The 24,214-nt window shown below is 45.8% G+C and overlaps 2 protein-coding genes across 4 annotated transcripts in view; both read right to left on the bottom strand.

Annotated features, from left to right (window-relative positions):
* Positions 1-11,311: 11,311 nt before the first annotated feature.
* Positions 11,312-23,064, bottom strand: LOC116627077 (protein FAM205A-like). 2 transcript variants are annotated; one of them, XM_032396724.1, is made up of 4 exons: positions 20,695-23,064; positions 20,015-20,054; positions 19,431-19,491; positions 11,312-18,003 (listed from the first exon to the last, which is right to left on the bottom strand). In XM_032396724.1, the coding sequence occupies exons 1-4, from the start codon at positions 20,836-20,838 to the stop codon at positions 14,232-14,234; spliced, it is 4,017 nt and encodes a 1,338-aa protein (XP_032252615.1). In that variant the 5' UTR covers positions 20,839-23,064; the 3' UTR covers positions 11,312-14,231. The 2 variants fall into 2 exon arrangements, with proteins under 2 accessions (XP_032252615.1, XP_032252614.1); XM_032396723.1 differs by having other exon boundaries at positions 21,901-23,064.
* FAM205C (family with sequence similarity 205 member C) overlaps positions 18,824-24,214 on the bottom strand; it is a 112,778-nt gene continuing 107,387 nt past the window's right edge. For both annotated transcript variants that reach the window (XR_004298418.1, XM_032396728.1), the window contains one exon: positions 18,824-20,054. The gene's annotated coding sequence lies outside the window, so the exon portion shown is untranslated. The remainder of the gene's footprint in view (positions 20,055-24,214) is intronic.

Below are 24,214 nucleotides of genomic sequence, written 5' to 3'. Positions count from 1 at the left end.
TCTTCATCCTAACTCCACTTGCCCTTGTAAATAATCGCACTGAACTTTAAGCAGGTGCTCTGCAGAGAATGGGTGTGCCTTGTACCCACACAAACTGCATGCTGCCCACATATACCTTACTGTCAGACACTTTTACTTTCATGGCTACAGCAGTGTATTAGTTTTCTTTTTTTTTTTAAGATTTTATTTATTTGAGAGAAAGACACAACAAGAGAGGGAACACAAGCAGAGGGAGTGGGAGAGGGAGAAGCAGGCTTCCTGCCGAGCAGGGAGCCGGATGCGGGGCTCGATCCCAGGACCCTGGGATCATGACCTGAGCTGAAGGCAGATGCTTAACGACTGAGCCACCCAGACGCCCCATGTATTAGTTTTCTATTACTCTGCAACAAGTTACCACAAATGTAGTGGCTTAAAATAATACACAATTTATGATCTCACAGTCTCTGTGAGTCAGAATTCCAGCTTAGTCTTCTGTTTATGGTCTGACAAGACTATAAAGTATTGGCTGGGCTGTGTTCTCATCTGGAGGCTTGAATGGGGAAGAATCTTCCAAGCTCACTCAGGTTGTTGGCAGAATTCATTTCTTTGCAGTCATATGACCAAGGACACTGGATTCTTGTTGACTCTTAGCTGGAGGCCACACTCAGCATCTAAAGGCCATTTACAGTTCCTAGAGGGTACATGGACTTTCCCAACGAGGCCACTTTATCAAACCAGAAAGGAGAGTCTTAGAATAAGTATGCTAGAAGACAGCTTTATATAATGTAATATAAGTACAAGAGTAACATCCTATTACTTTCTCCATCATTCTGTTAATTACAATTAAATCACAGGTCTGTCCACACTCAAGAGGATGGGATGACGCAAAGCATGAACACCAGGGGTTGGGAACGTGGGAGAAGCCACCTTAGAGACTTTCTCCACAAAGAGTACCAAGGAAAGGTTTAGGTTGTCATCTGCTCTCATTTCTTCCATTTTGTTTGACAAAATGGGCCTATTCTACTTTCTTGTTGCATTGGGATTTACCACCACTTGCCCCTGACCCCTGAAGGTTTTTTTTCAAGCCCTTCTCAAGTTACCACAGATTCTTCAACATTCATGTTGTCTCTATGATAATATCTTCTATCTCTCTTTTCTTCTTTGATAAGGACACAGAAAACCCCAATTCTACTTATCAGCTAAAAAGGTAATCATTAAGCATAATTTGTGGGGTATTTCTGAATTGATTTTCTTTTTAACCTGGGTATCTCTCCTAGGACTTCTTCCAGGACATAGAAAGCACTTTTTTTTTTCTCACCATTCATTTGTTTTTAACCATTGCTAGTTATGGTTGAGAGAGACAACCTATTATGGGCTCTTCGTATCCCTGAATGTTTTTACTGGGTATGCCAAGAATGTAGAACACTGACTGTTTTCCAGGCCGTTTCTCAGAATTGTATTTACAAGCAACCTTGAAAGATAAGGCAACATTTGTCCCTGGACAAAGATCAGGCTTGCTTTTTCTTCCTATAACAGGAGTGAAACCCCAAACCTTAACATTCTTCTCCTGTAACACAGCCCACTGTATGAGTAGGCACTTGTCATACATCCTGTGCTACACCCAAGGCATTTGATAAACATGGGGAACTGATACAAAAAACCAAACCAAAACAAAACAAAAACATGCTAAAGCTCTTGCTGTGGCTGTTCTGTGAGTAATAAAATCCTTGATATCTCACCCAGGAGTCTTGTGTCTTCTGCCAGCATTCATGAAGCAGTAATAGGATATCTTGTTAACTTTAAAACAGAGTAAAATCTAGGGATGTCTGGGTGGCTCAGTTGGTTGGGTGTCTGGTTCTTGATTTTGGCTGGGGTCATGATCTCAGAGTCATGGGATCGAGCCCTGCGTCAGGGTTCATGCCCAGCGCAGAGTCTATTTGAGATTCTCTCCCTCTGACCCTCCCCCAACTTGTGCTCTCTCCCCCACCTAAAATAGATAAATAAATCCTTTTAAAAAATAAAGTAAAATCCCAGCCCCTGCACAGTTCTTGACAATCACTACCACTTGTTTTTCTAGAGGTTAAAATTGATTTTGTTAATTTCTCAAGCACCTTGTGCATATTTTGGAGCTTGTAGCCCTGAACCAAGCCCATCTCTTGGTCCCCAGGCCAGGCTGGATGTAGACATTGGGGAAGGGGTCACAAGCTTGGATAGCTAACCTCTGAGTTGTGAGTGTCCACCCAAGAGTTGCAACTGTTGGGTGAAGATTTTGGCTTGGTGAACTCCTGACAGAGCCTAAGTAGTGTTTATCTCTAGGGTGGCTGGGGTGCAGAGGAGTCCTATACTAGAGGTTCTGGTGCCTGGTGTTGAGAAGTGAGGGGTAAGTGGATTAGGGAGGTACAATGGCTGACTTCAGCTTTATCTCTGCTGATGAGTTCTTTGTGAATATATCCTTTCACTAGATTGAGATCCTGGAGTAGGGGGAGAGAGGTGTGCTAATTCACCCTTATTCTCCTCCAGTGTCAGTAGGTCCACTATCTATTTAGGAGAGACACCTAGGCCAGGCTCTGAGGTAGAACTCCTAGGTATTATTGTTGCAAGAGTTTGGAAATCCCCACATCCCTTCAGCCCCCAGTCCTAGGCACATTTGCTCCTACCTGGTTGGGAGTTCCAGGGCAACAGATGCTCCCAGCTTGACATTAAGGAGCCAGGAAGGGGTATAGTGGGAATTTGAGCTCAGAGGCTGGGCTAGTTCCAGAACAGGGCTTGGAGTGGGCTGGGCCCCTGTAGGCTTTTCTGTCTAACAAGGGTCAAACGGCCTGGGCACCTTGGTGCTCCTGGGTTCCCAGCTGAACACTGAGCCCTCCAGGGACATCCTGCTCTGATGACTATGCAGGTGTTACTGAAGGAGCTACTGAGTTCCTGGAGTGCAGATGACCCATACTGTCATAAGTGTGTGATGTTTGTGGGACTAGTGGAGGTGCAGACATTACTCAGTGTGTAGCTATCCAGGGTTAGGTAACTGCTTAGAATAGCATTGATGTAGTTGGTTACAGATTGGAGGTAGATAGTGGTAAGCATACGGCAAGGTAAAGATTTTGGGAGGTAATACCCACCAGCATTATTTTGAAAGGTCTGCTTTATTCTTCCCTTAGGGTCTGTGTCCGCTGAGAGGCTGGGGGTCAGGACCTTGCAGTAAACTGGGGACACTCCTGGGGATGGGGATGGGTGTATAGGCGAGGGATGGGGCTGCCGAAGAGGGCCGTGGACTCACTTGCTGATCTTGCCATTTCTTTGAAAGCCCACAACCAAGTCGTTGAGACCAGAGGTATGCATGTGAATCCAAGACTGTCCTTATTAAAGGACAAGCAATGGGACAGAAATTAGAAAGCAGAGTTTAGAGGAGGGAAAGACAGGCCTGGTTTAAGGTGGCCTAGGAGCTTAATGGAGGAGAGCAACTTTGAGGGATGAATTTGGACTGCATTTGTGTTTGTAGGTCTGCAAGATGGTCTGTATGTGTTTGCAAATGTGGAGACTGTCTTTGTGCCTGCACGTGTGCTTGTGCCAGCTCTGCTCCTGCATGTCTGATGCAGGGTGTTCTTGAGTCTACGTAGGTGTGTTTCCTGGACATGTCTCTGGGTACTCTGAATTAGTTTTGGAGTGGCAACATTGAATTTGTGTCTTGGTGTTTATGCATCTGTGTGGCTGATGTCTGTGTCCATGTGCCTTTGACTATGTGTGGGATTCTGCTCCGGCCTCTCACTTTACCCTGCCCCTCTCCCCTGACACTCCCCAGCTGCCAGCATCATTTACCGCAAGGAATGGCTTCCGTTCCCTTCCCACTGTCTGGATTCCCACGGGTCCAGCTGCCTGCATAGGGTCCTGCCCCTGTGGCCTCTGTAGCAGGCTCAACCTTGGGAGCGATACACTCTGGAAAGCCCCCAATATGCTCCTTGCCTGGCCACGGACCCAGAGAAGTTACAGTGGAGAAGAGGGGCAAGGCGGGAAAGGGGGGGCAGTTGGCAGAGCCCACCCCTCCTTCTGGAAACAGAGATCTCCCTCTGGCCCCTTCCCAGGCCTCCTTTCCCTCCTCATGCTCTCATCCAGACCAAGTATTCAGGGTCCTGGCTTCACTGTCTCTGGGGATAGGAATGAACAGTCCTCTGCAGGCCCAGCCAGAGCCATAGGGATCTGGTCCTCTGTGTCCCCCAGTACCTTACCTGCCTGCATTGTGTTCATTCCTCATCTCCCCACCTGAAGTCCAGGCGGTCTTCCCTTCTTTCCTCTTCCTGCATTGGACGCAGCAACTATTCTTGTTCTTCATTCTATGACAGCCCTGGCCTCTGCCATGGGCCCCTGACCCAGGTGGAAAATTAGGCTTTGGATGGCTGGGAAAGAGCAGAAGCCCAGCCCCTTCTCACGTGGTGCAGAATTCCTGTTCTCATTCTGTGTTCACTGCTCTCCCTGGCTGGGCTGTGGTAAGCAGGTACAAAAATGAAGCAGTCATGGTCTCTCTCCTCTAGCACTCAATGTTTGACAGGAGAAGTGATTTTGTGGAGAAGCCACTTTCCTCCACCACAGGAGGAGGAAATTTGCCTGAAATTCTCTCCATAGAATTCTTAGGTGTCCTCGGCAGAGGTCAAGGGAAGGGCTCCAGAAGGTCAGAACCTTTCACCATGACGTGTTATTTCAGAGGGCCAGAGGTGAACTCCAGAGTTCCCAAGCAAGCACTGATATATTCCTAGCATCTACCACCAATTCTGGAGTTGTAAATGCTTGAGTTTCTGTCCTCCATGAGGCCATTTATTCTGATTTTACCTCTCTTGAGCCTAGGGAAAGCTAGAAGGTGGGGTTGTGCTAGGGTTATGGGATGGGATGAACAAGGCTTCATCCCTCAACAACATCCTATGTGAGTCACAGGCTCTGACCCTGTCTTCTCTCAGCTCTTGACTTTGGTGAAAACTGAGAATCCTGAAGGTGTTTGTTCCAGCTCATCTTTATGCCCTAAACCCTTTGTTGTAGGACTTTGGTCAGCACTATGAACTCACACTGCTCTGGGACAGGTAGGAGCCTTAGGGGACCATGGAAAGGACTTGTTCCACCTAAGTCAGGATGTGTGCACATTAACCTTGGCTTCCCACGTGATGCTGCTGTGACCTTTCTGGGTCATTCCCTTCATGCTGCCCCCCTTTCTCCCTTATCTCCTTGCTCTGTGGCTGTCTGCCCAACTCCCACCAGGCAGGGAGGATGTGCCTGTCACAAGATCTCCTTTGGTCTTTGGGGATGCTTTAGGAAAACACCTGGAGGGTGTTGGCTCAACAGGCCTGGGCCTTGTATCTTCTCACCTTGGGGGCCACAACAGGGGCTGGGCCCTCATCTAATAGGCACAGAGTCACCATTCAGAGGAGGAACACATTCATGCTCCTTCCCATCCTGGCTTTTCTGCATCCTGCTAGCAGTGGACAAATTGTGGTAAGTGCTAGGGTCCTATCATGGAGGAGAGTCCTGCCACCACCTCTTGATTTGATGGGATGTTGGGTTTCATAGGGAGACTACACCACTTCGTGCACTTCCTCTAGCTCTTGGCTCCTATGTGGTAGGTCAGAAGGTGGGAATGCAGATGTTTCACCTTCTGAGAAATGTGAGGTATCCAAAACAGAGGTCCATCCCATCCACTCAGGGCAACCTTTTTTTTCTGCCTTCCAGTTGTCTCCTCCCACCCCTAAACATCCCTAATCTCTGAACACTAGGATGCTATACCTGCCCTCTTTGTCTCTAGCTTCATGCACTAGGCCCCACACATCTAGAACTTCTCTGAAATCTCTCCCACTGTTCCAATCATCTGAGAGCATCTTTATACACATGATCAGCAATGGAAATACCTTTTTATGCTCACCTGGCCTCTCTGTTGGGACACCTACTCCATAGGCTCTAATAGTAATTTGCCATGGTAACTTCCAGAATCCAACTCTACCTCCAGCTTTTGGTTTTGGTTCTCCATACCCCTCTCTCCATCCCCGGCCATGGTCTATTTCTTGTTCCTCCCTTATCCTTTTGGGCCTTTGCCCACACTCTGTTACATGTGAGGGAACCTTTCTTTCTTTCTTTTTTTCTTTTCTTTTCTGTTTTCTTCTCTTTCTTTCTTTCTTTTCTCTTTTCCTTCCTTCCTTTCTTTCTAGATTTTATTTGAGAGAGAAACCATGAGAGAGAGAGCACACAAGCAGGGGGGAGGGGCAGAGGGAGAGGGAGAAACAGGCTCCCTGCTGAGCAGGGAGGCTGAAGCTGGGCTTGATCTCAGGACCCTGGGATCATGACCTGAACTGAAGGCAGATGCTTAATGGACTGAGCCACCCAGGCACCGCACATGTGAGGGAACCTTTCTTGTAAGCCATGCTGTCTTTCCTCAATGCTACTTTCTACTTACCACCAGTGAAGTGGTGCTTTTAGCCAAGGCCATCTTTTCGACATGGGCATTTGGTCCTATCCCCTACTTCTACATCACCTCATTACTCCAGCAGTTCTTTCCTTGCTCTCCCTTATCATCAATTTATCCCTCCTGACTGCATCATTTCAGTCAACATCCAACATGTTATGTCTCTCATTTTTTTTCCCTTACTGTTTTCCATAATGGCTGCACCAATTTAAATTCCCACCAATAGTACACAAATGTTTACTTTCTCTATATCCTCACCAACATTCATCTCTTGTCTTCTTGAGTATAGCCATTGTAACAGGTGTGAGATGGTATCTCATTGTGGTTTTGATTTGCATTTCCCTGATGATCAGTAATGTTGAACATCTCATCATGTACCTGTTTGATATTCAAATGTCTTGTTTGAAAAAATAGTCTAATTAGTTCCTCTGCCCATTTTTATTTTATTTTATTCTATTTATTTTAAGTTTTTATTTAAATTTCAGTTAACATACAGTGTAATATTAGTTTCAGGTATACACTATAGTGATTCAGCACTTCCATACAACACCCAGTGCTCATCACAAGTGTACTCCTTAATCCCCATCACCTATTTAATCCATCACCTCCCACCTCCCCTCTGGTAACCATCAGTTTATTCTTTATAGTTAAGAGTCTGTTTCTTAGGGGAACCCTCCTACACTGTTGGTGGGAATGCAAACTGGTGCAGCCACTCTGGAAAACAGTATGGAGGTTCCTCAAAAAGTTGAAAATAGAGCTACCCTACGACCCAGCAATTGCACTACTGGGTATTTACCCCAAAGATACAAATGTAGTGATCCGAAGGGGCATGTGCACCCCAATGTTTATAGCAGCAATGTCTACAATAGCCAAACTATGGAACGAAAGTAGATGTCCATCAACAGATGAATGGATAGAGATGGTGTGGTGTATATACACAATGGAATATTATGCAGCCATTAAAAAATGAAATCTTGCCATTTGCAACAGCGTGGATGGAACTAGAGGGTATTATGCTAAGAGAAATAAGTCAATCAGAGAAAGACAATTATCATATGATCTCACTGATATGTGGAATTTGAGAAATAAGGCAGAGGATCATAGGGGAAGAGAGGAAAAAATAAAACAAGACAAAACCAGAGAGGGAGACAAACCATAAGAGATTCTTAATCTCAGGAAACAAACTGAGGGCTGCTGGAGTGGATGGGGTGGGAGGGATGGGGTGGCTGGGGGGATGGACATTGGGGAGGGTATGTGCTATGGGGAACGCTGTGAATTGTGTAAGACTGTTGAATCATAGACCTGTACCCTTGAAACAAATAATACATTATATGTTAATAAAAAAAGTAAGGGGTACCTGGGTGGCTCAGTCATTAAGCGTCTGCCTTCGGCTCAGGTCATGATCCCAGGGTCCTGGGATCGAGCCCCGCATCAGGCTCCCTGCTCGGCAGGAAGCCTGCTTCTTCCTCTCCCACTCCCCCTGCTTGTGTTCCCTCTCTCGCTGTGTCTCTCTCTGTCAAATAAATAAAATCTTTAAAAAAAAATTTTAAAAAGTAAGAGTCTGTTTCTTGGTTTGCCTCTCTTTTTTTCCTTTTGCTCATTTGTTTTGTTTCTTAAATTCCACAAATGAGTGAAATCATATGGTATTTTTCTTTCTCTAATTTCAGTTAGCATAATACTCTCTAGTTCCATATATACTACATCTTCTTTATCCATATGTCAGTTGATGGACACTTGAGCAGTTTCCATAATTTTGTTATTAAATCAGACTTTGTTGTTGTCATTGATGTCACGCACCCCCCCCTTTTAAAAAGATTTATTTGAGAGAGAGAGCACAAGTGGGGAAAGGAGCAGAGGGAGAGGAAGCAGACTCCCCACTGAGTGTGGAGCCCCATGCGTGGACTCACTTCCAAGACCCCGAAATCATGACCTGAGCTAAAGTCAGATGCTTAACCAACTGAGCCACCCAGGCACCCCTGATGTCACTCACCTTTTAAAAAAGTCTTCTCTGGGTCCCTTTTCCTCCTACTGCTATTTCCTCAGTTTTCTGCACTTCTATGAAACAAACTTCCTTGAAATAATTGACTACACTTGCTATCACCAGTTATTCTTCTTCCATTCTTTTTTTAAAGATTTTATTTATTTGAGAGAGAGAGAATGAGAGAAAGAGAGCACATGGCGGGGGGGAGGGTCAGAGGGAGAAGCAGAATCCCTGCTGAGCAGGGAGCCCAATGCGGGACTACATCCTGGGACTCGATCCTGGGACTCCAGGATCATGACCTGAGCCGAAGGAAGTCGCTTAACCAACTGAGCCACCCAGATGCCCCACCTTCCATTCTTTCTTGAATCCATTCCAGTCATGCCTTCATGTCCATCATTCATCAGACTATTCTCAAGGCCATGAGTGATTTCTGTGTTGCTGAATCTAATGGTCAATTCTAAGTCCTCATTTTCTTTGGCCCAATCACAACTTTTGACACAGTTGCTCACTATCTCCTTGCCATATTTTTCTCCTCTTGGCTTATGGTATACCACACTCTTCTGCTTTTCCTTCCTCCCTGGGTACTGCTTCTTAGTCTCCTCTCTTACTGGATCCCCTTTTCCCTCCAATTTCTTACTGTTAGAATATCCCAGAGCCCAGTCCTTTGGGTTTTTCCTTCATTTCACTCATTCCCTTGGTGATCTTATCTAGTCTCATGGTTTTACATACATCAGTCAATCAATCAGTCAGTCAATCAATCAATCAATCATCTCTCTCTGAGGACCATCAGGTTTCTGTGTTTATTTTTTTAATTTTTAAATTTTTATTAATATTTTATTTATTTTACAGAGAGAGAGAGAGCACAAGCAGGGGGAACTGCAGAGGGTGAAGGAGAAGCAGGCTTCCCACTGAGCAGGGAGCCCGATGTAGGGCTCGATCCCTGGACCCTAGGATCATGACCTGAGCCGAAGGCAGCCGCTTAACCGACTAAGCCACCCAGGCGCCCCAGGTTTCTGTGTTGAGAATAGATTTTGGAGGTATGGTCTCAGGAAGAATCAGAGAGGTTAGTTATGATACTATTCCAACAACTGTAGAAGCAAAGGGAGTGCAAAGTGGTTATGTTCTGGATTCTTTTTTTTTTAATTTAAGATTTTATTTTTTAAAAGATTTTATTTATTTGACACAGAGAGAGAGAGAGCGAGCAGGGGGAGCAGCAGGCAGAGGGAGAGGGAGAAGCAGGCTTCCCACCGAGCAGGGAGCCCGATGCAGGGCTCAATCTCAGGACCCTGGGATCATGACCTGAGCCGAAGGCAGATGCTTAACTGACTGAGCCACACCGGCGCCCAAAGATTTTATTTATTTTAGAGAGTGTGTGTGAGAGTGGGGGTGGTGGTGGGGGCAGAGAGGGAGGGAGAGGGACAAGCAGATAAGCAGACTCTGTGCTGAGCACAGAGCCCATGTGGGGCTCCATTGCATGACCCTGAGATTATGACCTGAGCTGAAATTAAGAGTTGGACGCTCAAATGACTGAGCCACCCAGGGGCCCCATGCATTCATTTTGAAGGCAGAGATTTTCTCATGGATTGGATATGGACTGTTAGAGATAAAACATCAAAATGACACCAGTGGTTTCGGCCTGAACAATGGACAAGAGAAGGTGCCATTACCTGATGTGGGAAATACTGCAATTAGAATAGGTCTAGTATGTGTGACTGGGTGGTGGTAAGGGAGCAGGGAATCAGAATTTCACTTTTGAGATGAATATTGGACATCCATGTGTATATGTTTTTTTTTTTAAAGATTTATTTGAGAGAGTGAGAGAGCATGAGTGGGGGGTGGGAGAGGCAGAGGGAGAGGGAGAAGCAGACTCCCCGCTGAGCAGGGAGCCCAACTCCAGGCTCCATCCCAGGACCCTGGGATCATGACCTGAGCTGAAGGCAGACGCTTAACCAACTGAGCCACCAGGTGCCCCTGTATGTGTTGATTAGACAATTTGGAGGCATGAGACTACCCCATAGAGTAATGATCTCCATGGAGGCAAGGCCTGTGTCTTGGTGATTGCTTTGTCTGGCATAGTTCCTGGCACATATTAAGTACACAAATATTTTATTTTATTTTATTTTATTTATTTTATTTTTTAAGATTTTATTTATTTATTTGACAGAGAGAGACACAGCGAGAGAGGGAACACAAGCAGGGGGAGTGGGAGAGGGAGAAGCAGGCTTCCCGCGGAGCAGGGAGCCCAATGCGGGCTCGATCCCAGGACCCCGGGATCGTGACCTGAGCCGAAGGCAGACGCTTAACCATCTGAGCCACCCAGGTGCCCCTAAGTACACAAATATTTTAATTGTCAAATGCAAGATGCCTGTCAAGGTCATTTTTATTGTGACCCTTTTATGTGACCCTAGGGTCCTCCTCATCAGCTGAGTATTTCCTCCTGTGGCAGGATCCCATAGACCATAGCACTCATCACATTGATGTAATAATTTATCTGCTTCCTCAGGCCAGACTTTGGATTCAAGTCTATTAAGGTATTACCATGCACAGCCCCTATCCTAAGCCCTGGGGATATGAGATACTATTGTAATTTTTTAGGAAAGAAAGGACGTGAAACTGAACTATAAGCAGAGGCATTAAAAAGAGAGGGAAGGGGAAACCTGAGAGATATCAAAATTAGAACCCAGAGAGGGACACCTGGGTGGCTCAGCCAGTTAAGCATCTGCCTTCGGCTTGGGTCATGATCCCAGGGTCCTGGGATGAGTCCCAAGTTGGGCTCCTTGCTCGGTGGGGAGCCTGCTTCTCCCTCTGCCTGCTCTGCCTGCTGCTCCCCCTGCTTGTACTCTCTCTCTGAAAAATAAATAAAATCTTTTTTTTTTCTAATAAATTCTTACTTAGACTTGTGGTTTATTTCAGATCGAAATTGTATCATCTTCCTGTGAAATATGGAAATGTATGGCCAAAACAACCAGCTTTGCCTTTAGCAAATTCTTGTGGCCTCATGAAAACATGAACAATACTGTTTAGACTGTTTTGTCTATAAATACTGACTATGAATAAAGTCTTAAAAAAATTAGAACCCAGTGACTGACTTGATGTATGGTCTAAAAAAAAAGTGGATGTATAGTGATACCATTCCGTGACATTAGAAAGCAGTTTGGTGGGATAGAGGATATTTGGAAACTTTGAATTAATGTGCATTGTCTTTGGAGCAAGACGGAGCTTCTTCCTGTCTGTTGGCTGTACAGTTGGAGCTCAGAGGAAAGACTAGAGCAACAAAGCGACTTTGGGAATCACCAGTATGTCAACAGTAATTGAGGTTTGGGGTATGGACGTACAGTTGTCCCCCTTTCCAGATAAAGAAATTGGGGCTCAGAAATGTTAAGTAACTTGCCAAATGTTAGAGTTAGGATTTTAACTCTGATTTTTTTCACATTCCATTCTTGTGACTTTGGCCTTAAAATCTGCATCCTCTCCAAGGGTCACACATTTGGCTTGAAAATTGTAAAAACACATGCTCAAGGATTTTGTAATGTTTTCCTTGTGTTGTAGTTTTGTTGCCCTTTATTCATGCTTATCATCTTTCTCTGAAATCATTCTCTGGTCATTTCAGTCAGAAGTTTCCTTCTGAAGGTGACCCAAATCTTTTATTCATACTTAACCTTATATCGAGTGGAATAAGCACAACCTTCAGCTATGCTGTGCAGCTGTAGCCTCCTTAAGGGCCAGGATTTCAGTCTTCCTTCCAAGGACACCATACCTGCCCCAACCCAGTTAATGGGAGAAGGTAGGACAGGTCCAATCACACCTCCTTGGGAGGTCAAGGAATATGAGTCTGATGGCCACCGTTAAGAGATTCACTTTGTGGCCAGGGTTACATAGGCTGGTGGTGGTGCTGGGGGTGGGAGTGAGGTTGACTGAACAGGAAGTGGGAAAGAGCTCTAATACTGCCTTAGTATGGCAAGTTATTGGAGAGGCCTCATAAAATAAGTCTGTAGAAGGAACTTCATTTAGTCTATGTGTGAGGGAGTATGTAGACAAGATATGGTCAGATCTCAGCTTGCCTCTCAGTCTTCCTCTTGGGTTTCTCCATTCCATTCCAGGGGTTTCAGAGAATTTCACATCATCTTTCCATTAATGAGAAACAGATATTACTATGAAATAGCCAATTATTGGACATTCCAGAAAGATAGAAGGGGCCACAGTCCCTGTTCAGTGCTGAGCAGTTTATCTGCTTTAGAGCCTCATGGGTGGCATTAAATTCTGGATCCCTGTCCATTTTCCATGACTGTTTAGTGGAACAGAACACTATAAAAGGCTCAAAGTTTTTGGTTTTGTTTTATTTGTTTGTTTTGACAGTTAAAATGAGTGGTTCTGGTGCTTTCTGAAATGTAGGGGGACATAAGAAATGGGGAATGATGACAGGCACCGAGGGCTGGAGTAGGCAGACTAATTGGTGCTATCTTTGGCTGGGGAGAGGACAAGAGTCATCCTCTGAGGGGAAGATACCAGGCAGATCCTGGGAGAGGATACAGCTGAGTTCAATACCATATAATATGCATGAACATATAAAAATGAACATATATACACTTATATATGTGTATGTATATTCAGGAAGGCAAGACTGGTGGAAAGGAGGAAAGTAGAGAAGGATCGCAGTTGTAGGTGGTATAGTAATAAGACATAGCAGTGGGGCTGGGTACAAGCTGCTGGCAGTACTTGACAAGACTGGATGTGTTTAGAAAACCACTTGTGTTTGTGGGTTCTTTCCCAGCAGATTCAACACTTAGCCAACCACTCTTAATAACACTAAAGGCAAATAGATTGAAACTCAGATTTACTCACCTACTTCCCCCAAAAGCACTTGAACCTTGGGTTGGCTTCCTGGCTCCAGGGTCTTTTGAGTGCAAAGTAAATTGGCTTTGCTCCCTTATCATACCCTGGTCAGGAACAGTCAGCCTCTGTCCCAGGTACTCAGACCTCCATCTACATGCTCCCCTTCCCTGATTCTCTCCCCGCCTGCCCTTGGGAGGGGAGGACAAGCCCCTCTTCATGGCCTACTGTGATCTTCATTCCAAGAGTCACTCATTCCATGCAGCTGGCCAGCAGTGGAGGCGGGATATAGGCAAGAGAGTTACAGCAGCTTCCCAGATGAGTTCTCCAGAAAGATCTTGCCAATAACCAACAGGGAGCAGAGCAGGGGAGATTCTATCATTTGCTTTTGACATCCTGTCATATTAGCTACAAGCTTTTGAATAAACACAAAGTACCTCCTCAAGGTGGGAGTGCTGTGGCACTCCTCTGAAACCTCCCCTGCAGACTATGGGCCTTTACGGAAGTCATCAGTGAATTCTGTCTGTGGGATTCCTGGCCACTCCTTCTCGTCACTACTATCCTCATGTCCACATTGCTCCTCTGGGCCTAAGGACACCAATGGGAAGCCATGATAGAATTCAAGCCTGACCCTTATTTACCTTACCTTCCTTCTCTGCTCAAGCCCCTTTATCCACAGTCCAGGGTGGGCTGGGAGGAGTTGTGTGGAATGCTGACCCAGCTTAAGTGTGGGTTAAAGCTCCTTCTCTAGATGGGAAGGACATTTTAGCCTCCCCTCATACCTTCCCTTAACACACCACAGTGGAGAGAAGGAGGAGACAGACAGTGCTTTGCTTAGAGACATAGAGTGTATTTTGGGTGGCACTCTGCCCTACCTGCACATTAATGAAAATGACAGCAGCAGTCCTCTTCAAGGGACACAGATGTTGGGGGAGCCTACCAAGTCTTTTGATTGTGTTGGGTCTTCTTGAGCAGACCAACGTTTCCCTCTGAGGTGAGAGGTGAGATCTAGGGTACGTTCCCTGGTTGGGTGGCACAAGCCACTCGAGGACAGTGCCGAGGGCAGTGGCGGGGGTGGCCCAGGACTGAGGCAGAATGGAGTTGGTGAGAGCGGGAGCGGTGCCGGAGCTTACTGTCTGGGGAATGGGGACCATCCAAGAAGGCCAGGCCCACCTGCTTCTCAGTGGGGGAAGATCGGGCCTTGGAGTCCCCTCTAATCCTCTCTGTCTTGGTTCGCCCCATGGGACTTTTAGCTGGAGCCAGGCCCTTTTCTACATTTTCTTTTCTGGTGTTGGCCACTTTCCCAGCTGTAGAGAACATGGATTCCTCGTGCACTTTGCCCTTTGCCTTGGAGTTAAAATAGTGCAGAAAGGATTTCATCTTACTTCTCAAGCCCGATTCAGGAAGGCTGGGCCTCTTGTGGGTATGGACTGGCATCACCTGTCCCTGCAAAACCTGACCTTTCAAAGTTTGGCCCTGCAAAGGCTTAGTGTGAATGAGTTGGCCCAGGAAAAGCTGGCCCTGTGATGCCTGGGGCACCACAGGTTGGGCATTCTTAGGAATCCTTGCTGGTTTGAGGATGACATTAAGCTTGGTTTGACTGCTGTGCAGGTGATTCTTCTCAGATACCTTCACCCCAGGGATTCCTGGAGGTGGCTCTGGAAGCTTAATCTGAGGGTGATGCCGGGTACTGTGTTCACAGGGAGCATCAAGATGAAAGCTACGGCTCCGTCGCCAGGGGCTATGAGGAGTCCTGTTCAGAAGCATCCCTTTTGGCCTCTGGGCTTCATCAGGGAGGCTTATGTCTCTTGTAGAGGAGTGTGCAAACCCTGCATCCCCTTCTCCGTGGTCCCCTGCCAATTTGGGTTTCCCTGGGTCCTCTCTCTTTTCTGCCAGCATGGGGACTTGGGCTGAGTCCTTGCTGTGGCCAGGGCTTTGGGGCTCAGGGCTCCAGGGCTCCTCCAGGCTGGGGCTGTTCACATTGGCCTCCAACTGAACACAAAGCACCTGGGCCTCTGTCATGTCCCCACTGGGTTGTGAGATCTTAGAGGCCCAGTGGGCAGAACCATGAGGTATTGCTCTTGAACCAGGTTGCTTCTGGTTCTGCTGCACTGCCTTTAACTCAAGGGCCAGCTGTTCTTTAAGGTGGAGCCATTCTGGATCTGGGACGCGAGGAGTGTCTGGTGGGATGGGGAGATCCTGGAGCAATGTTTTTCCTTGGTTGTTTAGACTCCCTAGAGACTCCTGTGTGGATGTGTTGTCTGGGGCTGCTACAGTTTGTTCTCTGGACAACCTTGCCTTTATGGGAATTCCCAGTTGTATCTCCAGGATCTTCTTTCTTAGATGGAAATTTAGTTTGGCTAAAATGGGTTTCTTGAGTGTGTAGGGCCCAGAGGCCTCTGCCTGGCTTTCTAGAGGCACCGCCTTGATCATTTCTTCCACCTGCTCTTCCACCTGGAGCTCTTCTTCAATGTCTGCACAAGTCTCGTTGGCATCTTGAAAGCATGGCCCAGGACTCAGACACCGCTCTTCAGATGAGATCATCTGAGTCAGAGGTTCACTTGGGAATTCACCAGGTCCAGGCACCATTCCTGCGATTACAGCTTGGGTAGAGATTGCCGGTGCCATGGCCCTAGAGAGAGCCACATAATAAAGAGCAGGCAGCCCTGACAAGAAGGCCAGGTACTTGTGCCGCAAAGTTGTCTCCAGTTTCTCAATGGCTCCCTCGGACAGGGCTTGGGACAGCTTAGGGTGTTCAGTGATAGCCTCTGGTGAGGCTTGTTGCTGTTGATCAAGGGCCATTGGTATCCAGGGCACAGCTTTTTGTTTTAGGGCAGGGTCAGTTGCTACCTGTAGCTCCAAGGGCTTGCTTTCTGGGATGCAGGTGAAGGGAGCCACTTGCAGGCCCCCAGGAATTATGCACTGCCAAGAGCTATATACACGAGCAGGGACCTTGCCCTGGTGAATCTGCCCACATTTGGAGTTGATGTGGCTCTGCAATATTGCCTTGGCCTGGTCAAACAAGTGTGGCATGGGGACTGACACTGGGTCTGTGATGGGTGAGAATGGGTCACCGGCCCCAGTGGCCTTTAGGGCTGTAGATTGGGGAGCATGGACGTTGGCTAGGGCTGTGCTGCTCCAGGACAGAGTTGACTGATCAGTGGGGGACAAGAGCAATTGGATGGACTCCTGGATCTTTTGGGGCAGGCCCCAGCGATGGTGAATCAACTGCCGCTGGAGGTGGAATTCTAGCAGCCTCCGGGCATGCTCCGGGAAGAAGACTAGTTCCCTAGTGAGGACTGTGATGGGTTTCACTGGCCAGGAAGTTTTCACTGTCTCAGGAGACTGGGCTTTGCCACAGGGTCTATACTGCATGGGGTTCTGGGTGCGCTGAGGTCTCTGGAAAACAGCTGGCAAGCCCCACTGAAGCTGGAGCTGCCTCTGCAGCAGGTGCCACTCCAGGGCATCACACTCGGCCAGAGTCAGAAATGGGACACTGATTTGAGGTTGTTGGTAGTCAGATGGAATGACCCAATTTGGGGAAGATGGGGAAGAGGGTGTGGCAGACTGGGGTGGAGTTTTAGGTAGCAGAGGGAGAATGGAGAGTTCCTTGAAGAGAAAAGGATCCTTCAAGGGATGCTTGGACATGCTCCCATTCGTGGAGAAACTTTGAGAGCCCAGGAAGGTGTTAACCAGGGACTCACTGTGCAGAGAAGGGAGTCCACAGAATAGCTGGCTGTATTTCTGCTGCAGATGGCCCACTGAGTCATGATCCTGGTACCCAGGAAGTGCATAGAGGCCACTTGAGTCTTTAAGGGCTGGAGAGGTCAAGGCCAGAGCCATATGGTTTGGGATTTGCTGGTGGTGGTGTCTTTGTTCTGGATCCATAATGGACCATTCAGAAACCCAGAAGGCCTGGGTAGGCTGGCTGGCCATACATGAACCCCAGGTCTGGCAGGAATAGGTCCCGAATTTTTCAATAGAGAACTGAGAAGTATTCTTCTGGATGAAAGAAACTGGTTGGTTATTTACAGGTTGGTAAAACAACGGCGGATTTGGCATAAGCTGCCTCAGGGACTCCTCCACACGTCTGGGTAGCCCCCACCTCTGGAAATGCATCCATTTTTTCACATGTACCTCAAGAAGCCTTAGGACTTCAGGACTGAGGAATGGCAGGTGGGCAGGGAGGACAGTAACCATATGCAAGGCCATAGGGTGTGTCAGGGTAGTGATTTCTCCGTTCGGGGTCTGCACAGAGACCTGGGAATTCAAGGGCTGTTGTCCTTGGTTTCTACAGACAAGGGTTGGGCTGCTCTGCATCATCTCCTGCTGGTTCACTGGAACCCTAGGCTCCTCAAGTCTTGAACAACACAAAGTCTCTGGGCCCCTGGGTACCTCTGGCATTTGAAATCCCTGCCCCAGCTGGAGGTGTTCAGCCCAGCAATCATGGATCCTGACTGTACCAGCTGACTGGACAGCTGACTGTGTTAAGGATTTCTGATCCACTAATTGCAACACTGGGGGGGTTGCAGATCCAAGTGCAAGTGATTTGGAGTGTAGGGAATGTTGCTGCAGACTCTGGTTGAAAGACACAGTAGACATGGACAAAATCTCTAGGCAAGAGGAGCCCTGCAATGGCCCTGATGAAGGGGGAGAGATCAGGGTGTTCTCACCCACCAGCCACTGCTGAATCTCCAGAGCCACGGCATTGCAGATTTCGCAGCAGGTATCCGCACACAGGAGCCGCCTCACACTTCCCTCCTGAGGAAGCCAGTCCTGGCTGGGAAGGGAGGATGGCAACAGTTACTGATGGAATGACATCTGCTTCTTTCTTCTGTTTTGCTTTTTTAAGTAGGCTCTCACACCTAGCATGGAGCCCAGTGTGGGGCTTGAACTCACAACCCTGAGATCAAGACCTGAGCTGAGATAAAGAGTGGGATGCTTAACCAACTGAGCCACCCAGGCACCCCAACACCTGCCTCTTTGAATATGTGTGGCCTGGAGATTTCTTCCACCTTCCCCTAGTCCTGGAAGCCTTGGGGTCTGTACCCTCATAGTGTTTACCCATCTCCTTTGCCTCCTAGGAAAAGGTCATTGGCAAATTATGTTGGGCTGGGCTGGGCTGAGGGTCTGGAGCTTGTTGGGCAAGGTCTCAGACAACCCGTGGGAATGCAGGGCCATGAGAGACTAAGAGGTGGGGTGTACTGTCTGTTGATCTATGCTGAGAAGCTGAACCAGGAGAAGGAAACCAGGCAGAGGCAGAGAGCCAATGGTTAGCTGAATGGGCATCACCAGGAACATTCCCAGGAAGAATCTGGAGTCAGTCTCATCTGGGATTAAGAAGGCCACAACCCAGGGGCGCCTGGGTGACTCAGTTGGTTGGGCGACTGCCTTCGGCTGGGGTCATGGTCCCAGGGTCCTGGGATCAAGCCCCGCATTGGGCTCCCTGCTCGGCGGGAAGCCTGCTTCTCCCTCTCCCACTCCCCCTGCTTGTGTTCCCCTCTCTCGATGTCTCTCTCTCTCTGTCAATTAAATAAATAAATAAAATCTTTATAACTAACTAACTAAATAAATAAATAACTAAATAAAGAAGGCCACAGCCTGGCATTCAGTATTCCTAAGCTGTGGAAAATGAGGTCTTTGTGGGAACTCTGCATTCTGGGGACTATGGAGTGTCCTAGCTCCTGTACATAGCATCTCTTAAAGGCCAATCCCATTCTTTAGAGATTTTAAGAAGAGGATAAGATGACACGATCCTTTCTGAGGGCTGTCCCAGGAATTGGCCTCTCTGAAGATAAAACCATGGAGGTAATATTAGCAGGTTCCACGGGTCTGCCCTTGAATAGTTGTAACTATAAAGGGAATATGACATGGTGATTTATTTATGCATGCATTTCTCTATTCTCTTGACTGGATAATTTGTCTGTGGCTGAGTACAAACTCATGTAGAGTCGTCAGTGAATGACATAGTAGCAAAATCCTGAATTTCAGGACCACTGTGAACCTAGCCCAGAACAGAACTGGAAGACTCCTCCTTCTTGAGACACCTGATCCCCCTCTGCCCTGGCAGTCTCAATCAGTCTTCAGCATCCAGTGTCTGACTCCCTCCCACACATTATCCCTCTTCTCCTCCCTGCCCCAGGCCAAGCAGAGAAATCATCACAGGCCAGGCTGGGGGTTTGGAGACTGCAAAGAGCAAGTGATCACCTTTTCATAACAGAGAGCAGCTCCCATGGCTTCTCAGCTTCTTCCTGGCAAAATCTCCTAGCTGAAAAACCAGGACAGTGTTACAAGGAATGAGAGGATACAGGGACATCCTATAGCAAGCTGAAGGTCTTTGAGTAAGAAGAGGCTGAAAACCCCAACAGTCAATGCTCTAAGGCACGTCTGTGTACAACTTAACCCCTTGCAACATGCTGTCCCGGACCTAATTTCATTTGATCATCACAACCACACCGTGAGTGAGGCAGGATCATGAGATGCCCATTTCAGGGATCACAGACTGAGAGATGAAGCGACTTCCACAGGGTCGTAAAGCTAGTAAATGACACAGCTAAAGGCTTCTGTCCTGCTTCCTTATTCTTTATTCCCAGGGTCAGGGGTAAGGTAGAGAATTCTGGAACATTCCTAGGCCCTGATTTCCCACCCAAGAAAGTCTTCTGGGAGAATCTGTCAACTGGGGTAATTGGAGCCTTCAGTGGTTAGAGTACCAGGCTACTTGTTGGAGTAGGAGTAGGAGTCAGGGGAATCTTGTCCATAGTGAGGGGAGTCAGAACAGAGACAGACCTTACCTCCTGTTGCTGCGTCTCTTATCCTGACTTTTCTGTGACGCTTAAAGACAAAATGTTAGAGTATGAAGCTGGGACACCATTTCTATTCATGTTTAAAACATGACAAAGCTAATACACATTTCCTAATCCCTTTCTATGTGTCTGTCTATATTTTATTTACTTTCCTAACTTTCCTTTCCATACCCATTTCTTTTCACCTCAACATTTCCCTTCTCTGCTTGTTTTTTATTTATTTCAAGGCTCTTTCATACTCGATACCTCTCATTTATTTCCCAGGAGAAGTTATGCATGAGGTTTATGATGAAGCAAGAGAAAGAGTGGAATAGATTAAAGGGTGTGTAGGTGTAATAGCCAAAGGATTTCTGTTAACAAATGCCTATAGAAACCACCAACCAGAAAAATCCCGCTTACTGGGAGGTATTCTGAGATCCAGGATGTAGATTCCATTTCATCTAGGTCCCAACCCAAACCAGATTGAGAGGTTCTTTATTTTTCAACTAGAATACACTGTAGGGTGGCCTGGAAAGGAATTATTACTAGTCTCTGAGAAGTACCATATAAAAGTTACTGAATGCATGGTATAAAAATTGGGGAGTGGTGGTAAAAGAAGAGACTCTGAGATCTTAAAAGCTTCTTATCTGAGGCTTAATTAGTTCGATCATGGTCTCATGTTTCCCTACCTGGCAGCAGATCCTTTTAGATTCCAACCTTAATCCACAGTAACTCCTTGTTACTTGCCAGATAATTAGAAGAATAATGAAGATGAAGCCATAGGTATATACGGGATACTTGAAATCCCACAGAACAACAATATGGCTCAACATGGTCTAAACCACATTAGCACGAGGAGAGCAACCATTCCTATATCTAGGCATTCAGGGTCCTGGTGCCTAATGACTCCCAATGCTATGCCTTGTCATCTCCACCTCATAGATGATGGAACCAGGCCACCAGACTGCATCACAAAGCCCTTCTGTTTCGCAAGGCAGGCGTAGTGTCAAAGACTTTTATCTGTTTTAGGGAAGCTTATATGGTGATTTAGTCTGTAGAAGAAGGTGTCCAATTGTCTCTAAGGGTTACAGAGCCTGGGACTAAAGGTGTCTATTCATAGGCAGTGTCTATGCCTCCACTTTGTACTCTGCACACTCTACACCAGCCTAATGTCTTGGCTCTCTCCTTTACATCTGGTCACCCGTCCCCAGAAAACAATGTTTAGGGACATAGGGCACCTTTTGAGGAAGAGTGGCTGGGACAGAGGAATCCCCATTAACTCCCTCACCTGTACTAGAAATATATCTGTGAAGCACACATGAGGTTAGGGAGAGCAGAGTCTGGTTATGGCTTGAGAATGGAGAGCTTTGATATTACAGGCATTGGGTGATGGGGAATCAAAAGTATATAAAGGGGACAATGGCTTATATAGGAGGAAAAGGGCAAGGTGACACCTTTAAATGACATTGTGGGAACCAGGAAGGAATGCCTCCTGGTGTGTGTGGTCTCAAGCTTACAGATAAGTGGGAAGAGATATAAACACTGCCTTCCATGGAGATAGAGTAAGGAGATTCATTTATTGACCTCTTTAAAAGTTGGTTTTCTAGAGCTGTTTTTACCATGTTATAGAATTCTGTCTGCTCATGGATATGACTACCTCCAGAGAGGGGTTAGTGGCCACTTCTGACTTAAGGTCATGAACTAGTTGGTGATCATGGTTAGATCCACTCAGCTACTCTGGATATAAGCTGTTTGCCTGAAGGAGGGTCTTTGGTTTTTTGTTTTTTTTTTTAACTTGGATTTTTGAAACCTTTAAGCAAGCCAATTGTTTTCTAATTTATTTCTGGGGCCCATCATTTCTATTCTCTGCCCATTTATTTATACATTTATGTTACCTGATTGACCTCTGTGGTTTCTGTCATATTTCTCCATCTTCTGAATTTCCTGAGAGTCTTACCCTGGTGACAGCAGTCTCACAGCCAAAAAAATCCCTGTGCTCAAAATCTCTGAAGAGTCTATTTTGGTCACTTCTCCAGCATCCAGTCCTCCACCCAGCTGGCATGGTGAGCCCTCAGTCTGTGCTCATCCCTAAACTGGGCAGTGTCATGGGTACAAAGACGTTTGAGTTGTGTTGCCTTCCTGCTCCCAAGACACTTAACTATCTGGTTACCAAGATAAGACTAATTCACACAAAGCAGGAGCTAGTAATCTAGAACAAATAAAATTACATACTCATTTGCAAAGTCTAGGTTATAAATATCCCATTTCAGAGGAGAGAAACCATAGTGAGGTTTGTCAGAGAGGTGGTCAGAGAGGACTCCTGGGTAGAGTGACATAGGAGTTGGGTCTTAAAGTGCAGGCTGTGGGGAAGGAGCATATTCCAGGTGGGAGAGAAACTTACGAACAAATGCAGAACACAGAGCAATGGGCCATGGAGTGTATTTGGCAGTAAGAAATGCAGTCTATCTAGCAGAGGTGGAGATGGGTGGATTGGAGAGGACTTGTGACAGAAGATTGGAGTAGCAGGGATGAGGTCTCTTCATGGAGGGCCAGTGCATTTAATTGATTTTAATTACTGAAACTGTGTTTTAAAAAGTAGGCATACATATACATAGTACAACATTCAATGGGCAGAATAAGGTATGTAGTAAGTATCTCTGCTCACCCTTGTCTGTCATTTCCCATTTTTCCTCTCTTGAGCCAGTTATTCCTATCAGATTTCTGTGTATCTTCCCAAACTAGTCCAGCATAGCCAAAAACAAATGAATTACGTTTTTCTTCACAAATGGAAGTATAGTATGACAGTTTTTCCTTTTATTTCATTTAATAATACACATATATCTTGTATATATCATTAAAGGCTGTAATGTCTTCCTTGAAATGGCTATAACACAACTCATCTTTAATTCTTTATTAATGGATATTTAGTTATTTACAGTCTTTTGTTCTGAATAATAATGCTGACACAAACCTCATATATTTATAAATCTATGTACACATATGTGAGTATATCTGTAGGAAAAATTCCTGTGAGTGAATTGACACTTGAACAATATTAAGTTTTTTTGATCCATGGATATGGTGTATCTCTCCATTTATTTAATTTAATTTCTCTCAGAAATATTTTTTGTACAAGTCTTGTACATATTTTGTGAATTTACCCCTATTTCACATTTTATGATACTGCTTTTTAATTTTATTTTCTAATTTTTATTGTTAGTATGAAGAAATAGAATTTGTTTGAATATCTATCTTATATCCTGCAATCTTGTTAAATTCACATTTTAGTTGTAATAGCTTTTTTTAGTAAATTCTTTAGTATTTTCCAAAATGATGATAACATCTGATAATTTTCATCTTTTCCAATTTGAATGCATTTTATTTCTCTTTTTTACTTTATTGCACTGATTAGAACATTCAGTATAATGTTGAATAGAAGTGGTGAGAGCAGACATCTTTGCTTTGTTACTGATCTTAGGGGGAAAGCATTCTTTTTTTCTTTCTGCTCCTCAGACTTGTTAATTTCTTTTTTTTCCCCCTTTTTATTTTTTATTATTTTATTTTTTATTGTTATGTTAATCACCATACATTACATCATTAGTTTTTGACGTAGTGTTCCATGATTCATTGTTTGCGTATAACACCCAGTGCTCCATGCAGTACGTGTCCTCTTTAATACCCATCGCCAGGCTAACCTATCCCCCCATGCCCCTCCCCTCTAGAACCCTCAGTTTGTTTCTCAGAGTCCATAGTCTCTCATGGTTCGTCTCCCTCTCTGATTTCCCCCCCTTAATTCTTCCCTTCCTGCTATCTTCTTCTTCTTCTTCTTCTTTTTTTTTTTTTTAAATATAATGTATTATTTGTTTCAGAGGTACAGGTCTGTGATTCAACAGTCTTACACAATTCACAGCACTCACCATAGTACATACCCTCCCCAGACTTGTTAATTTCAAATGTCCTGTCTATACATCTGCTGATTCTTTCTTCTGCCTGCACAGATCTGCCATCGAATTCCTCTAGTGAACATTTCCATTTACTTATTGTATTTTGTCAGGTTCAGAATTGTTAGTTGTTTTTTGTTTTTGTCTTTGTTTTTAATAATTTCTATCCCTGGGGGCACTTAGGTGGCTCAGTCAGTTAAGTGTCCAACTCTTGATCTTAGCTCAGATCTCTATCTCATGGTTGTGAGTTCAAGCCTCGCATAGGGCT

This window comes from Phoca vitulina, unplaced genomic scaffold, assembly GCF_004348235.1.
Source record: "Phoca vitulina isolate PV1807 unplaced genomic scaffold, GSC_HSeal_1.0 scaffold94, whole genome shotgun sequence".
NCBI classification, from domain to species: domain Eukaryota; kingdom Metazoa; phylum Chordata; class Mammalia; order Carnivora; family Phocidae; genus Phoca; species Phoca vitulina.
The sequence above is the reverse complement of the archived record's forward strand: the minus strand, read 5'-3'. Positions and strand labels throughout refer to the sequence as shown.

Bases quoted from the DNA above. Each gene is read 5' to 3' on its own strand.
- LOC116627077 (XM_032396724.1), bottom strand. From the start codon at position 20,838: ATGTTGAGCCATATTGTTGTTCTGTGGGATTTCAAGTATCCCGTATAT. The intron at 19,492-20,014 runs GTAAGGTCTGTC...CTGGTTTTTCAG, and splicing joins AAGAGACGCAGCAACAGGAG to CTAGGAGATTTTGCCAGGAA. The intron at 18,004-19,430 runs GTGATCACTTGC...CTCCCTTCCCAG, and splicing joins CTGCTCTCTGTTATGAAAAG to CCAGGACTGGCTTCCTCAGG.